Source organism: Carassius carassius, chromosome 23 (genome assembly GCF_963082965.1).
Source record: "Carassius carassius chromosome 23, fCarCar2.1, whole genome shotgun sequence".
Lineage (NCBI taxonomy): Eukaryota > Metazoa > Chordata > Actinopteri > Cypriniformes > Cyprinidae > Carassius > Carassius carassius.
In genome coordinates, this window is record NC_081777.1 from 8,756,162 (window position 1) to 8,774,720 (window position 18,559).

The 18,559-nt window shown below is 36.9% G+C and overlaps 1 protein-coding gene across 1 annotated transcript in view; it reads right to left on the reverse strand.

Moving 5' to 3' along the window:
• LOC132101309 (tropomodulin-2-like) overlaps window positions 1–18,396 on the reverse strand; it is a 38,370-nt gene extending 19,974 nt beyond the window's left edge. Inside the window, exons 1-3 of the mRNA XM_059506169.1 lie at window positions 18,247–18,396; window positions 13,720–13,895; window positions 12,719–12,875 (exon numbers count right to left, since the gene is read on the reverse strand). Of these exons, the coding sequence (XP_059362152.1) occupies window positions 12,719–12,875; window positions 13,720–13,845 (283 nt within the window). The 5' untranslated portion in view covers window positions 13,846–13,895; window positions 18,247–18,396. The remainder of the gene's footprint in view (window positions 1–12,718; window positions 12,876–13,719; window positions 13,896–18,246) is intronic.
• Between the last annotated feature and the right edge of the window lie 163 nt (window positions 18,397–18,559).

The window sequence follows — 18,559 nt, forward strand, 5'->3', positions numbered from 1 at the left end:
ACTTATCACGCGTCAGTTGAGGTGACGTACTTATCACGCGTCAGTTGAGGCGACGTACTTATCACGCGTCAGTTGAGGCGACGTACCCTTCTCACACATAAAAGTACACAACTGTCGACTTCGGCAGGTAATCCTGTCACATTCCACTCACCATACCGAATTAAAAACGGTCACACCACGCAGCTGAGACGCTTCCGCCAAGCATCCAGTGTGTCGCCGGCCTTAGAATCAGTTGCAGGGCAGGATTTGCGCTGAACGCGGAAACTTCCGCCACTTAATATGTTCGTTTGGAAACACGAAAATGTACCTATGTTCCGCAAACAAAATATTGCATTCGGTACACATGTGCACCATACCGAAAGCCCTGTACCAAAACGGTCCGGTACGAATACACGTACCGTTACACCCCTAGCTTTCAGTACTGGAGAATTAAATATATAATCTTATATGTTTTTATTATTACATGAACGTTATCTTGCACCTTTTATCTCCCCAACAGATTCTAATTTGATAAGACGTTTATAATGCATGTTCGCTATTCCCAATTCAGAAGAGCACACACACAGCCTGTGTCTGAATGCTTCTCATACTTACTCCTCTCTGCCGCGTCTCACGGAGGAGCCAATTAATCTCGCCGCTCACACGCAACTTGTCTCGTAATGTTCAGTTATACTCGCTCGCGGCACCGCAGGTCTCCACGAGCGCATCTGGCGCATCTGGCAATATGGATACTGGCTCCACTTTTAAAATTGTTTGACTCCGCTTTATAAAAAATTCAGTCTAACTGCTTTGCTAATTTCACTAGGATGAAATGAAACATTAAATACATATTCCACTTGTTCTTAAAATCCCAAATACTTAAAAATGAATAAATCAGCCCATGTAACCTATGTAATACTTTAATAATTGGCTAAAGTAATAGTTCTTTATTTACACAAAATAAACAAATCTTTCCTGTGAAATTCAATAATTAGTAAGTAAATTCTGTAAAAGTAGTAATACAATTATAATATTCCCTACTTAAAAAATAAAAAATAAATAAAAAATAGAACCCCTCCCAAAACACAATAGAAAATGTAATGGATTAAAGGGTTTACTGTAAACTATAATGGTGTCTACTGGTATTTGATGGATTCTATTGGTGGGAAGTAATCTGTCAGATGGGAAACAACAGAACAACAGTAATTCCTATGGGAGTAATGCCCAAAACACAGTACAAAAAAATTTATTTTGTAATTGTTATAATGGAAACCATAAGAATTTCTGTGGTTTCTATTGTTTTGTTGTTGTTGTTTTTCAGCAGGGTAACGATACACATACTGTGCTGCACACTATTGACAATATTAAGCTCAAGCTTGACTTTACAAAATTAAAACCGCAAATTAAATTACAATCACAATATATGTCAAAAAAAAAAAAAACTTCGCAATTAGATATTTTCCCCAAATCGCACAGCCCTACTCTAGACATACAGTCGATTCGGCCTTCGAGAGGGTTCATCAAGCTGAAGGGATCCCCCGAATTTAGTGCTGATCCATCATGCCGTTACAGAGATATGGCCATTCAGAGTTTCAATGGTTTTAGACTTAAGCTTTAAAGCGTTTCATCTAGGTCGCCAGTAGCAAACAATGAAGTATAAATATATATATATATATATATAACAAAGACAGCATATCTGATGATGCAGTTATCAAATTCAAAGCAAAGAGCCAAAGTGTAAGTACTAAAGAGCAATCTTAAGTGCACTGGCTGCTTAAACCTGATGAATCTGCATCAAAAAAACTCTTAGATTAATGTAATTTAAAGGGGTCATATGATGCGATTTAAATTTTTCCTTTCTCTTTGGAGTGTCACAAGCTATTGGTGCATAAAGAAGATCTGTAAAGTTGCAAAGACTAAAGTCTCAAATCCAAAGAGATATTCTTTATCAAAGTTAAGAATGCCACCCCACCCCAAAACACCTTGTTTAAACACGCCCCCACATATCTACGTCATTATGTGGAAATACTTGCATAATGCCACCCAAATGTTCACGCAAAGGCGTGGTTTCAGTAACTGCAGTTAGTGTTGAAGCAGCCATGTCTGTGTGTCACTAGGGAAAAGCAAATGCACTTTATTTGGCAACCCTCTACATTGCGAGTAAATCACCCTGCATATGCGACTAAATTTTACCTGGGCGACTAAATGATGTCTAATATTAGCCAATGCCTAATAAATTCTCAGATTTTACTTGCCAGTATGTGAGTTGGAGGCTAAGTGAAAGTTTAGCACAGATATATTTTCACTCGCTAAACACTCTCGGAGTGCTTCTGAGTTTCACTCTCCATCAAGCGATCTGTGATATTTTTCAGTTCATATGAATGGATGTGCAATGCGCCTGTATTTGACGTACTGTAAACTCTAGTGTAAGGCGCACGACTCGCTGTCGCTTTGTCTCACACACACGTAGAGAGAGAGAGACTGAATTGACGCGATACATGTAACGATATACTTTTGTATTTTCCTGTCAAAATAACGACGTTCCTTTGGAATTCTTCAGCTTAAGAACTGCCGGTTTCTCCGGTAGTGGGCAGAGCTAATGCCCCAATGGCAATCTCATTGTCTGGTGCTCACCTATTATCATCCCTGTATTGATTTCAGCAGATCAGTTCGAGCGAATGCACACAACCTGATTAATATTCATGAATTAAACCTTAGTGCGTTTTATATTGTTCTTATTAGTAGAATATGTATCATGATTATCTTATCAGTATTTTTATTAGTTTTTTCCCCAATATTTTTTTTTACAGAAACACTGAATAACCAAAAAAGCACCACCACCACCACCAGTCCTAAATTCTGTTAAAATGACTAATATACATTCATACATGGTTATAAAGTTTTAATTCGAATTACTAAAGTTATATTATTAAATAATACATGATTATTATAATGCTTGACTGACTGATGTTAAGAGTGTACTTTCAGATATTTAAAAGTGTGCCATTTTACAAACACACACACACACAGTCTATATATGGCAGTCTGGTGAGTAAACTAAAACAATAGAGGTATAGAGGGCATAGAGGACCTACAATATTGTACAGTATTTGAAAAATAATGTTTTTTGAACATTAAAGCATGTCAACATATTCTATTACACCAAATTCACAAAATAATTATCTTAAAAAAAAAATAAAAAAAAAGCATCATATGACCCCTTTAAATCTACACCACAAACTCAAAACATGTTGACAGAAACTGAACAGACATCTGATTCTGAATGGCAGGTATGAACAGAGCAGTTCTGTACTGAATCTGAAGGGGCATCTTTGTTAAGCAGACCTCACATGGAGAAAAGAGGGAACGTTTTAAGCCCTTTATTTAGCGGTTGTTTTTTTGTTCTGTTCATGTAAACCACTGTGGTAGAGAGAAAGTCTGCAGCACAAAACCAGTCAGAACCAGAAGAGAGAGGAGCTCAGCCCATCACAGTGTGTCTCTTGGGCTCAGCTGAGCTGCTGAGCTGATCTTGGCTGACCTCTACCTCCCTAACTACTTCCTGTCCTTTCACAACCCAATCAGAGAGTCCTCCCCTGTGGACCAGTACAGACGAGTCTTTCTGCACAGGCTGTCATAGCCAGCTGCACTCTAAAGGCCCTCAGCAGGACAGCAGAGCAAAAACATATAGCCATCAACAAATCCATGGAATCAAGTTTTCCATTACATTCACTCTGTCCACTGATATGTATCAAATGATGCCTCAGCAGCAAACTCTTATTGTGTCATGTGTACCCGCCCTGACTGTAGAGAAAGAAAGAGATACGTAGCACTTGGCAGAGATACATATCTCTTAAGTTCTATCTCTGTTGCTAAGGGCCATTAAGACTTCATTCCAGAGGAATTCCAGCACTTCCCATTTCCTCATTTGTTCTCAGACATTGAGACTGAACAAATGTTCTCAAATTCCAGTCTAGTAAATCCTAAACTAGAAGTTGTGCAAACAAATTATATATATACAGTACAGACCAAATGTTTGGACACACCTTCTCATTCAAAGTGTTTTCTTAAATTTCATGACTATGAAAATTGTAGAGTCACACTGAAGGCATCAAGGGCTATTTGATCAAGAAGGAGAGTGATGGGGTGCTGCGCCAGATGACCTGGCCTCCACAGTCACCGGACCTGAACCCAATCGAGATGGTTTAGGGGTGAGCTGGACCGCAGACAGAAGGCAAAAGGGCCAACAAGTGCTAAGCATCTCTCGGGGAACTCCTTCAAGACTGCTGGAAGACCATTTCAGGTGAATACCTCTTGAAGCTCATCAAGAGAATGCCAAGAGTGTGCAAAGCAGTAATCAAAGCAAAAGGTGGCTACTTTGAAGAACCAAGAATATGACATATTTTCAGTTGTTTCACACTTTTTTGTTATGTATATAATTCCATATATAATTCCACATGTGTTAATTCATTGTTTTGATGCCTTCAGTGTGAATCTACAATTTACATGAAAATAAAGAAAACTCTTGGAATGAGAAGGTGTGTCCAAACTTTTGGTCTGTACTGTATATAGTAAAACTAATTCTCAAACAGGGCACAAAAAAATCTAATTAATTTTAAAATACAACACCATTTAAAAGTTTAAGCTCTGTAAGAATTGCACCAAGGCTGCATTTCTTTGATATAAAATAGAGTAAAAGCAATTGTATTGTGAATATCATTTAAAATCGAAATTTTGCTGAATTTGCAACAGAAATTACTCTTCAGTGTCACACGGTCCTGTAAAAAAATCATACTAATGTGCTAATTTGTTGATCAAGTAATTCTAGAGTTCTAATAATTATCAATATTAAAAGCAGTTGTGAAAGATTTAACAGTCACTTTTGATCAATTTAATGCATACTTTCTATTAAAAAAAAAAAAATCAACTGACATATGCTCAAGCAACTTCTAAACTACTTAGTTTCTACTGTACACAGAGACGCTTGAGTTATGATGAGAGATTAGCATTCAGCGACCTAAAGAACATGACACAACACAAATGAGCCACGACCAATAAAACAAGGGTGTGTGAAAAAGGCAACTACGTGTGTGCCTGTGATTTTTACAAATCTGAGCTGTAAACAAATGACTGTAAAGTAGTCTAATTAGCCACTTTTCCTCCATCGGACCAAACCGTTCTCCCACAGTACTGAAAATTTCAGACCGATAATATTTTGTAATCGTGACATGCCAAACCAAGCTCAAGTGGAAATATAACTAACAATTCCTTACTATTCTTAGAACTGCAAAAGAGGCTACATTACCTATGCACACACTACTGTTAAAAAAGTATAGGAGCTCATATGATGTTGCTAAAAATAACATTATTGTGTGTATTTTGAGTAATGAAATGTGTTTATCACTGTTGGGAACGTTACTTTAAAAAAGTAATTAGTTATAGTTACCCACTACTTGTTCCAAAAAGTAACCGAGTTAGTAACTAAATTACTCTATAATAAAAGTAACTCGTTACCAGGGAAAGTAACTATTTGCGTTACTGTAAAAAAAAAAAAAAAAAAAAAAAAAGTTGCTATATGTCGAAAAAAATTTTTTTGTTTTTTTAGCATTTTTCACTAGTTAGTTGAAGTAGAACAGACAGGTGTTCGTACATAACTTTCAAGATGTATTGCACGTCAACAGACAGCAAGTGTTTTATCCTGCACTCTTTGTAAGAAAAGTGTTTTTGGCCACTAGCTTTGTAGATGCGTGTGTCACACATTACATGTACACATTACATGCACGTTCTTGCCTTTGACTTCAATGAATTTGAAGTGGTGCTTATATCTCCACCTTGAAAATGCCAACTTTTCATCGGATTGCTCCTGACTTGCCATTTCAGCTGCTGCAGCTGCGAATCTCTGTGTAGCTGTTGCGTGTGTGTGACTGTGTGTGTTTGGCGCCGCTGGCGCGTGTGTTTAAAAACACTGGCTCTGATTGGCTACCATGAAACACATGACTCTGCCTTAGCCAATCATAATCACTTATCTCGTTATTAACCCACCTGCTCACTCGCTGTGTGAGCCAGGGGTGCGTTCGGATTGCATATTAAATCAATGCATAGTAACGCACCGCATTTAACGTTCAGTAACGTTAACGGCGTTGTAACGACGGGAAAAGTAATTAGTTAGATTACCCAGTTACTGAAAAAATAACGTCGTTACCTAACGCCGTTCTTTTAAACGCCGTTATTCCAAACACTGGTGTTTATGCAGTTTAAAGTTAAAAAAAAAAATTTAATTTCCACATACTGTACATTATTGTTTCTCCTCTATGCCCCGCCTTTCTGAAACGTAATGATTTTTACAAAGCTCATTGATCTGAAAAGCGAGGTGTATGCTGATTGGCCAGCTATCCAGTGCATTGTGATTGGCCGAATACCTCAAGCATGTGACGGAAATGTTATGGCCCTTACCATATTGTGATGCCATGTCCCTGAGCGATGAGACTAAAACCTTAAAATTCATTATAAACTAGCCATTTGTAGCATCCAGTGGGGACATAATCACAGACTATAATGACTTATACTGTCTTTTTACGTGTTGCGTTGCATCACACTGTGTAAAAATAAAACCATGTCTGCATTTGTGATCTGAGAAACGACAAACAACAAGTGCTACTCTACACTGCTCAAAACTCACATTTGAATCATCATTGAGAAATCCTTTAAATATGTAAATGTACTTACAGACTGTGAGACAGAACAGCTGGCATTGTAGTCCACTATCCCAGGATCAGGAAACAGTTCTCCATTAAATGGGCTGCACACATCTGAATATTTGGGTTGAACTGTTCTAGAACAGTTTTGTAATTACAACTTAACCACTGCTTTCTAGTCATGTCCTCTTTTGGAAGGCCAAACAAAGTATTTTCACTTTCGCAACGAAACACAGTGTCTTCACAACATGGCGGTGGCAGCGGCAGCAACAATAAAGTTATGCCTTCTTTCTTTGAGAACATTTGGTCTGTGTAATGCAAATCGTCCCACATCATGAAGTAAACATGTGAGGGCATTTAAACTAGGCCTTTTAGGGGGGCGTGGACGAGTCTTGATTTTTATAAAGAATATCTCTTTGAGTTTGAGACTTCAGTCTTTGCAACTTATGGATCTTATCCATTCACGAACAACTTGTAACACTCCAAAGAAAAAGGAAAACTTTAAATCGCATTATATGACACTTTAATCCAGTACAGGCTAATGTATGCTGAGTGTGAGAAATCCTAAACCCATCCGAGATGATGGATTTAATAGACGAGAAGCTTGTGCCCAGGAGAGAAACACAAGATGTACTCTAAAGACACTATCTCTTCCTGTAAAGTTTCACTTTCCTGACAGTCCAGAAAATGCCTGGGAACATTCCCAAAATTCGTAAAGATATATTTACTCAAATCAATTAGTGAGAATGACCACAGGCAACAAATAAACATCTGGATGGACTCTTGTATATGGAAATGGCACTCAAGCATTCAGTCCCATCAATCAGGAAAATAATTTCTCATGTGAGTCACAAGTTACTGCTGATCAGACTGGTATGATTTACTGGTTTATCCTGTTAAGTGTGCTTTTCTACTGGGATACTGATTTTTTTTTCTATGGAACCTGTTTGTTGACAGAATTAGAAGGAAAACCAATTCCTTCTAATTAAAAAAAAAAACCTTCCATGTGGAGGTCATTTATGCAGGAGGTGTTCTACATTATTTTAATTTAAGATGCATAGATCTATGAGAGAACTGCCTAGAAGGAATAATAACAATGTGATATTAAATATAACCTATAACTGTAATGTGACAGCTGTGTATTTATTGTCATTTCAGGTTTACCAATTTATTTTAATAAGCTAAAATTGGATTCAAAATTACATGAACTGGATTTTGTTAAAGGTGCACTAAGCAATTTTTGAAAAACGCTTTTGAACACAGCGTGTAGCCAATCAGCAGTAAGAGGGCGTGTCTTGTAATGATAGAGGGAAGAGAGAGCTCAATTTGAGTTCACAGAACAGATATTATCAGATAGACTATTGAGAAAGAAATCATCAGAACGGAAAAAAAACGGAAATCATCGAAAAACCAAAACATTAAAAAGAAGGGATACGATCAAGCAAGGATCCGTGTTAATATCAGAGCAGCTCTCCAGCACTGAAGAGAGCTCAAGGAACGGGAAGGGCTTGAATCAGATGCTGAAGTTGTGTTGTTTCTTCTTGACTGGTGAGTAATGTTGATTTTGCTTTGTTTCACACAACTTATCCTATTGGCTTTTGTTTGAATATGCTTGTGCCATCTTAACATGTTTTCACGATCATCATTGCCATTGCTATATAGGTACGAGTGGGGACGAGATTTCAAAATAAGGGCGAGGTCCTGTTGGGTTTGGGCATGTTAATTATGCTGCTTTCAAATATCAACATCGTTTTTCCAAAAATCACTTTGTGCACCGTTAATATTAGATTGCCTTTTTAGTTTGTCTTAGATCCGTGTCAACCATAATTTTATGAAGGTACAGGAATACTTGTGCACAAAGAAAACTAAAACATTTGTGGAACGAAGTCACACAAAAAGTATTCTTGTACCTAATATGCTTGTACCATAAAATTATGATTGAACCGTTGATGTCACATGGTCTATTTTAACAATGTCCTTACTACCTTTCTGTTTCTTGAACATGTGAGTTGCGTTGCTATCCATGCAGGGTCAGAAAGCTCTCGGATTTCATAAAAAATATCACAGTTTGTGTTTCAAAGACAACAAAGGTCTTACGGATTTGGAACGATATGACGGTGAATAATTAATGACAGAATTGTAATTTTTGTAAAGTCAAATATGTAAATAAGGACACAACATAGACATATATTATTGTTATTATTATTTATTTTATTTTTTATTTTTTTTAATGAAGCTAATTATAATAACTACTATGCTTTAAAAAATATTTTCAATTGAAGAGGGGGAGGTTCGGTCAGATTTAGCCAAATCCAAATAAAGGCCTGTTCACACCAACACAAATGTTCGTCAGGCCAATTTTTGCACAATTTGTCAATTCAGACCAATGCATAAAAACAGCAGATGTGCTGAATGAAAACTCCATGAAAAATCCCTTTTTTCCATTTTTTCCCCCAAGTAAATTATTAATAAATGGTCTTTATCATTCAGCATAGATTTAAGAGATTTTAACCATTTTGCACTGTCATATCCTCATCAAAAATATACCTGGAGTTGTTTTATTGTGTTAGTAATCCTTTTGTTGAACTCTTCTGCAATCAGAACACTGACCCATACTCTAGCAAATTTCACAAGGAGATTTCAAATAATGTTTTCACCATGGCAGTCCTTAGAGCTCCTAAAGTAGTTTAACACCCTGAACAAAGCTTGTTAAGGAATCTTTCAGAACATATTTTCACGAAGAATAAGGATAAAACAGAATAAAATTGCAGTGCATTGTATTTTATTATTTACTGGGAAACAGCTTTATAGCTTTTGCTGTGAAATTGTAAACAATCCTTCAAAAAAAGTGCCAATGGCATGAAACCTGAATGGAACTCACAATTTAAAGTAAAATCCATCAGAAGGTTGTCCAGAAAAAAAATAGGACACACACAAAAAACCTGCTGTGTGAAAAAGAGCAGTGAATACTTAGAAAAAAAAGTGCATTTCAAATATCTACATTTACCTCTCTCATTCAGTCATAATTAGGCTGCACGACTGAATTTTGAACTGGTAAACGACAAACTGATCACAGAACATGTTTGTAAAGCTTTAAATGTTAACTGTTAAAAAGCAATGTTATCAGCTTTTACGACTAAACATTTGCAAACAACATTGTACTGGAGAATCTGCACAAATGAAAGTCTTAGGGGCCGTTCACATATCGCGCCTAAAACGCGTGGAAAACGCTAGGCGCACCGCTTTCTCCTTCTTTCCAAAGCGCTCGCGCAGAAGCGCCCCTGAGGCGTCTGCCTTTGCTAAGCAACCATGACGTGCTCTCTCCTTGAAGACGCGGAAATTTCAGCAAAGGATAAATGGATTTGCAGCTCAAAAAAATCGCTTGCAGTAGCTCTGCTACTAAATTTATTTCAAAATGGAAATCCATATACAACTATGATCAGCTGTTCCTTTCATCTTGACTGAGCTTTTAACGTTGTTACGGGAAAGGATGAAGCTGATTGGTTAGTTCTTGTCACATGACCCGCGGTGCGGTTGCGGCATTCTGAAAAGTTTAAATGTTTTTAACTCGATGCGGTGCGGTGTTGGAAATAACGAACTTGAGCGCGCAAAAGACGCGATATGTGAACGTCCCCTTAAACAGTGCAGTAGTGCAGAGTTTACAGGTTACTCTTCTTTTTTAAAGGCTCAATGTAAAGTACTCCCACATCACGCTGAATGCTGCAGACATAGACATCATAAGATGTCTATGGCTGCAGAGACGCTGCTCGGGAAGCACGTGACATAAAACAAGGCCAGCTATTGGCTATTCGCTACTTCTCCTGTTGTACTGGCTGAGTAAAACCTCCGGTGGCTCATTACTGCCACACTTTGGTCACCGCAGATTTGAAATATGCACGAAATGAGCCGCTTACGGCAAATAAAAGTTATTTAGCAATGAATCGATGACTAAATTAGTTGACAACTATTTTAATAATCGATTTTAATCGATTAAATCGATTCGTTGTTTCAGCTCTAGTACAGAGGCAAGAGAGCAAAAGGCAAAACTGACGGTATGCAAATGTTCTTGTCAGTCTAAAGAGATGCATTAACAACCAATAATTCCAATTTTATATGTAAGTGCATCGAATATTTGTTTTGTCGAACAGCCCTTCAATCTGCATGCACACATACAGAGCTAAACTTTCAGCATTACTGTCAGACAGTATAATATAAATCATTATTAAAGATCCTGTTCCTCCGAACAATATCTGCATCATGATGCTGCATATCAGCACGTGTTCCTCGGCAGCTTCAGTATAGATAAATATCAGTGTGTACAGCATATACTGGGTGGGACACTTGCATGCCGAGCCAACACACAGCGGCAATCCCACACGCAGACAGATATGGAGCATCCGAGCCGCAGTGTGTGTATGGTTATGTAAGAACAGATGGTATTAATTAATCATACCTGCAGAGACAGCAGTGTCTAAATCACTACAGGATCTGATACAGGATCTCACTCACACATAGCAAGAGAACAGGGACAATTACGACAAAAGCTCTGAACACTTCTGCAAATTCTACCCACCATTAGATACACAACTTTACTACCCTAATAAAACGTAAATGAAAAACAGTGTGTAAAAAAAATAGTATGTCCGAAATCACATTAACTTTAGGGAAATAAAATTACCTACTTCTTGTGAGATTCTAAAGTGTGCATCCAATTTACTCTTAACTATCCCACGAGGGGCCACGGGAGAGGAGTTGTGAGTGACAGTGAAGCAACGTAAGTGACACCGAAGGTCACATGATAATAACAACATGATGTATGCAATACATCGAGATTACATTCATACAATATGGAACAAAGTTTGCAAAGTAGGTACTTATTCAAAACAAGAAACCTCAAAGAACATGTAAGTATGGATACAGCCGATGCTGATAAATCAACCAACAGAACAGGAACAGTTCACCCAAAAAATGAAAATTCTTACATTTATTAACGCAACAAACCTGCATGACTTTTTCTTTTCCATATAAGCAAAAAAGCACAGTGACGTATACGTTCAAGCTCCAAAAGGACATAAAAAAACATAAACATGCCTTAACAAGAGAGTCCAGGCGGTTACAAAAAAATAAGCAAAAAGACAATAAGCGTTTATTTATTTTTTTATTATTATTATTTTTTTTTTTTTTTTATGGATGTCAAAGGAGAAGAGGCTTCACGCTGAATAAACCGCTTTTGTGAGTTAACAGCTTATCACTTAATGAATTGACAACATGTTGGCTAATCTTCAACATGTTTGCATTAAACATTCATCTCAACATTCATCTATATTTGAGGTTTACACTAAACAAAATAAAGGTCTTATAAGAGAGGTCACTAAAAATTTTGCATCAGGTAGGATTCAGTGTACGACGTGTCTCATTCATTTCTATGGTATCAACAAACGGCGATCAACTGACATCCAACTCCGCCAGCAATTCAATGACGTCAGAGGCTATTATGTGACTGGTTATCATGACACATCTGATCCAAGTAGACAGTTGCTCTTTCTCCAATGGTAGAGCTGCAGAGGTTGGCATCTCCACAAAATATGACGAACATGACATTTTAAAAAGTCTGCTTCATTTTAAGACAGCTCCTATGCCAATTGTTTCTTTATTTGTAAAAATAACAACTATCTACTATAACTACTCTACTAAACATCTTTCTTTTTCCTGGATGGAAATGAAGTCTTAAATAAGTGTCTGAAATAACATTGGGATGAGTAAGTGACATGTTTTTACATATTTTTGTGAATTAAAGTATTGTTTTTACTGAGTATTGTTTTAAAATGTAGATCTTCAATCGAAATGATTCTTCTAAACTGTGCCATACTATTAAAATTCCTATTGATGTATTCTAAGAAATTTTACTAAACAGTTAATGTAGCTACTTTTCTGGACAAATAGGTCTCCTCCCATTCAATCCTTTCAGAATGAGAGCTGAGATTTTTTAATGGTGCTTCTGTTTATGTCTACTGTGGTATCAAATATCAAACATATCATCCTTGTACCTTTCTTCTCTGCAGTGAAGGGGACATAATCATCTCTGTCTTTATAGTCCATAGCCTCCTTCTCCAGATACTGTAGCAGGTTATCACGGTTGAAAGAACCGGTGGCTGCTTTTGTGGTCTGGTCCTTCTGCCTGAGTCCAGCTGGCAGCAAAGCATTCTGGAAAAAGGATGCAGAACAGATGTGGTACCAGTCATACTATTAAACTTTAATATTTTCTAATTTCATGCTAAGTTACACCCAATTAATTGCTTAATTCTTTAAGTAAATAAGAACTATTGTTTGCATTTGCATGGTAATGAGGATAGAGAGATCTGAATCTGAACACTGGATGTCAAAATTTTGTTGTTTACTACATTTTTGTTTAATAGGAAAAATTACTGAGATATGTTTGCTTAAGAGGAAGCTCTTGTGTTTGGAAGCAAACTTGAGCCCCGTTTACTCATAAACAAACAGACACAGAGTTGTTTATGAGAGGTCGTAACAGAAACTCCTCAAGGCAGACTTAGAAATGGCCATTTTCAACAGTTTAATAAACAAGTGGATTTACTTTATAGTTGCAGTTCAAAATCCCATATGACCACACACATTAATACAATGACAACATTGTGCATTACATCATCACTTCTCAGTGAATTACCAGGAAGAAATGGTCATTGTTTCTGGTTTTTCTATGCCTTTTTTGCACGGAATACAACTTATTATTAATTACAAATTATTAAATTTTCGTATTTAGGACTGATTCTCCACACTTTTTACATGTGCTTAAAGGTACAGTTGAACCAAAAATTTTAATTCTTAGCCTGTCCACACAACTGGTTACCAACATCCTTAAAAATATTTTATTTTTATGTTTAGGTGAATAATAACTGAGTTCTTTATTTCAGCAGTGTGATCTGGTGTATCTCCATTAGCTGCTAAATGATGCAGACATAAAATAAAGCAAAGAGACATTCATGAGTTTACAATAGCCTCTGCTCATCTGAAGGTGTGTGTGTCTCACCTCGGGGTCGATCTCCTCTAGAGCACTTTCCAGTTGCTTGAGGTCCTCCTCTGAAAGATTGTTCAGAATCTCATCCTCATCGATCTCCTTATACTTCTCCAGATCTTTCTTAAACGGAAGAGCCATGATTCACACTGTCCGTCAGAGAGAGACTGCAGTCCAGTTTGATTAAATGCCTGCACACAGAAAAATTCATTCATTGTCTGAGATAAATGGATAATTCTGGTCATAAATACATATTGTGATGCACATACACATATACGAAGCTAGTCAGTAACGAACTTCACTACTTGCGTTGCAAAATAGGGAAAAAAATGTTTTAGAATTTTAGAATGCACTGATGCAAGGCCTATTATACTTCACATACTACTTCGTAGTAAAAATGTATTTACTACAGTCAGTCAACTGTAGTAAAGATAGCATTTTAACATATTATATTTACACTATATTATAAAACAACAATTTTAGCAATGAGTTCCATTAGCTGAACAGATCCTACATGTCCTCTGTTTGCTATCGGACAGATGTTCCCCTCTCATGATCTTTGACCCCATACTGGAACCTAATTTTGCAACATCTCATTCCCATCTGGAAACACCTTGACCTTTGAACTTCACTCCCCTGCAGATTCACAACCCCAAATTCCTCAGCTACTTCATCAAGCTGCAGAGTTTCAGTAAAGATATGAATCAATCATCACAGCCACAATCCTGAGAGGAACACTTTACCCTCTCACTGTTGCAGTACGTATACTGCATATCATTTTAGGAGGTGAGCAAAACTACATATTTAAAAAATCTGGTGAGTTGTTTGAAGGACTAGCTGACTAGCAAGCCTGTGTTTACTATAATAACACTGGTTGGGACTCAGGTCCTTCACACACAGATTAGACACGTACTCAGAAACACCTAGACAGAACACAAGGAGTCTTGATTTTTGCTTTGCAAATTGTGACTTTAAGGTTGTGGTTTTATACAGAGAAGGCTAAATCAAGCCCTGACAGCTCAAGTCAGCCATCAGACCCATAAAACGCAAGGAAATTCCAGCAGCCAAAAATACACCAGGAAAAGCTGATGTCATTGATTTGCCAATTCATGAACAAACTGTCATTTCTGGCCCACAACTAGGTGAACGAAAATAGTGCATACTAAAGAATAATTAGATGTTGCCAAAGTACGTAATGACAATCCCTGGGAAACCCCACAGCACAAGATTACGGTTTATTCACAGCACCTGCAATTAAAGCATTTCTTTGTTATGATTACAGCTCATTTACTTGAGCCATTCTGACTGACTAATCACACTAAACAGACAGTGCAGTCGATGTTTAAGAGTTTATAGTAAATGTGAAGTTGAAAAAAAAGAGCTAAATTGGACTGTTGCATGAGAATAAAAGACTGTATTGCTGTTGGAGGGAGTTCATTTATACTGGCAACTGTGCCAAAGCTGAGAAGCCGATCTATCAGCGAAACAGCAGTTTTTCATGAAATGTTTTAAATGCAGTGCTCTGAACGTTTAGACAAACTCAATAACAAATCACAGTGAGACATTATGTTCAACTCAGCCTAACTTATGAGTACTTAATGGCTAAGTAAATTAGACTTTGTCTAAGACGAAGAAAAATCTGTGGTAAATCCAGTAAAATGCCATTGGGCTTCTCAGCAGGATTTGGCATCAGCTTAACTCTAAGTATTAAGGTGAAGTGTGTGAGACCCTCATGTGGTAAAGATCCATAATGTTCCCATTAACTTCAAATTTAACGAGGTCAAAGCTATGTTGAGGAAGTTATGCACTAGCAGCAGATTTGAAGGATTCCCTCCCTGCGCACAATATCTGATACGGCAGAGGACAAAGAAACAGCTGACCCAGGAGAAAACAGGGTCTTAAGTGGCTTACGGGTTAAATGATGCTAAAACTAGAACAAATTCAGTAGCTCTTCTGATCCTGGGCTGCTCCTTAGATCAAACCTGCAACCAGCTAAGATCCTTAACCACAAGCCTTTTTCCGTTTCCTGAACACGTCCCAATATAAAATGACTCAAAGTGACTCAAAATTACAATCTATTAAGAGATGTTCCACATTAAATGGATAGATGATGTTATTCTATACAGGAAAGCTAAGTCCTTGCTAATATACTCATATTTAGTGGTGTTGGGGATTTGAACAAAGCCCTAAACCTAAATACTAAACTTTGCTGCAGTAATCAATACCTGTAATTGTGTGGCTTATAGAGGAGTGGTTTCTGATTACTTATCCAAGCAATATGACTTGCCTTTTTTTTCTCTTTGTGGACTATGATAAAACCTGATAATCTTAGAGGTGCTGGGGTGGGATCTTCTGACAATCTACTAACCACAAGGTAGCATCAAGGCGGAGACTTTTGAACCGTTCATTACATTTATAAACTGTAAAATCTAGTTATGTTAAACTCTGTGGCTGTCCATCAGACAAACCTTATCAACACCTCTTAATCCAACAGACAGACAAAATACAGAGGAAGCCAGTACTGCTTCTTCCTCTGCTGACTGCTGTAAGTACATTACAGGACAAATCCATAATAAGGCTGAAAAGACACAGGGCAAAAGGTCACACAACCACCACAACACACAAAAATAACACGTCAGTAAAGCTCAGAATAACAAAAAAGTTGTTTTGGTTTTTTTTTTTTTGTATGTGTGTTTTATTAATATTGTTAAAAAAGAAAAAGAAAAAAGATTTTTAATGTTTCTGAAAAAATATTAAAATGAATATTAAATACATTTAAATGTATTCCTGTAGTACCATATTGCTATTTTTTTTTCAGTCACTTGATATAGTGGTCAAGAAACATTTATTATTAATACTGAAATCAATCATCTTTAGCTTTTTTTTCAGAATTCTGTGGTAAATAAAAACTTTGAAAGAACAGCATTTAAAAATATAATAATAATAATAATAATAATAATTATTATTATTATTATTATCATTATTTTTTTTTTTTCATTATTATAAACATTATGCATACATTTACTGTCACTTTGTACAACTTAATGCATCCTTGCTGGTTTAAAGTATTAATTTAGCCAAGAAAAAAAAAGTTTTGTATTAGTGTATGTAACTGAATTAATGTTTTCAGTATTAGTTCCGTCTGAACTCAAAACTCAAATGAAACTTAAAAGATGAAATGTGAGGAGATCTGCTTCATTAAGCTAGAAAAGTAAAAAAGGAAAAATGAGCTGGGCTCTTGAGAGTGACAACATTGAGAATCTTTTCTTCGGTTCTCTCTCATCCATCACTTCCTCTGAGAGACAGAGACTGAGGCAGATTGAACCCAGATGGCGGATGGGTTTTGAAACGTTTATTGTGTAAGAGTTACATCTAGCAACCATTACTTGAGACAAATACTCTTTTAGTGCCATTTCAGGAAGAGTAAAATTCATTACAATCAAATGTCTAACCTTCAGGGGGTGTTCTTACACAGATTCTTCAAACTGTTGCAGTGCTATATCTCATGTCAGCTCTTGTCTCATCTGTTTAAAACCTGACCTCAGCTGTGCATTGTGAAAAGAGCTACAGATATAAATCTGAATTGAGCTGAATAGCTGTACCAGTCTGAACTAGACATACAGATCCATCATCACCCCTGAAAGCAGAACATGCTCGTTTGGGAATAGTTTTCATTATCTCACACATAATGATTTTATGAACAGAGCTCTAATATTGTGCTATTCTATATTGTGCATAAATCCCACGAGACAGTTTTGTCAAAGCCACGCAGAATCACGCCCCGGGTGGAGACCACACCCGTTATAACGAGAACTCACGCGAACATCTGCGCCAGACAGCGTGATTATAATAATAATGACATCAACGGGTCACTTTAAACATTCAACTGACCTGCGCGAGGTTCATCATCACCAGCGCGTGCATGTTCTAATCAAGAGTAGCGTTTGACACTCCTAAACGGAGTTCAATGCTGAATTTATATTATTTAAGTAACTTTAATAATGTAGAAAAAAATAAAAATACAATCGCACAGATATGGCCATTTATATTGCGCATTTTTAATAATGCAGTAAATAATAATATATTGAAATAAAGCATTCATAATTCGAATAGGCATTGTGTGATTTAGTCCAGCTATATTGCAATTAAACTATGACTGGATCAATGTTCTTCTGACAGTAACATTACATTATTTAACGCACTGATGGATGTATCACATATGGAATCAAGTGTTAAGTTACCTTGATAGAAATCTGTGAAACATGCGTTAATTAGTTTTAATCGTGTATCTGGTTTAATATATAAATGAGTATATATATATATATATATATATAATTGGCTCGGTGTGCTATAATTATGAGATAAATTGACATTTTTGATAATTGTAATATCGTAAACTGTTGGCCCATCTGCTCGCGCTCATACGGATATCAGCGCTCGAGCGCTTAGCCAACTAACCCCTGAACTACACAAACCTTTACATTTATGACCCGTATCTTGTTATTAGCCTTACACCTAGAGAGGACGAAACACATTTCCTACCTTAGAGTAATTCCTACAAGCGCTGTACACTTTATTGACCTATTCCTGGTCGGAAACCAAAAGAAAACTCCCAACCCGTCTTCACTGTCTCAGCTCAAGGGTGGTGGTAACACAGGAAACCAGACACTAGAAATGCCCTGGTGATTGACATTCACAACAACCAATCAGAATGTAAGAGCACGCCCATAAACCACATTTCCCGCCTACTGGAAACACGCAACCAATCAGAGAATCTAGAATTTTAGTGGCGCAAAATAGCATGGGATATGAAGTCCACAGGTGGCGTCATTCTTATTCGCGCGATTATGTAATT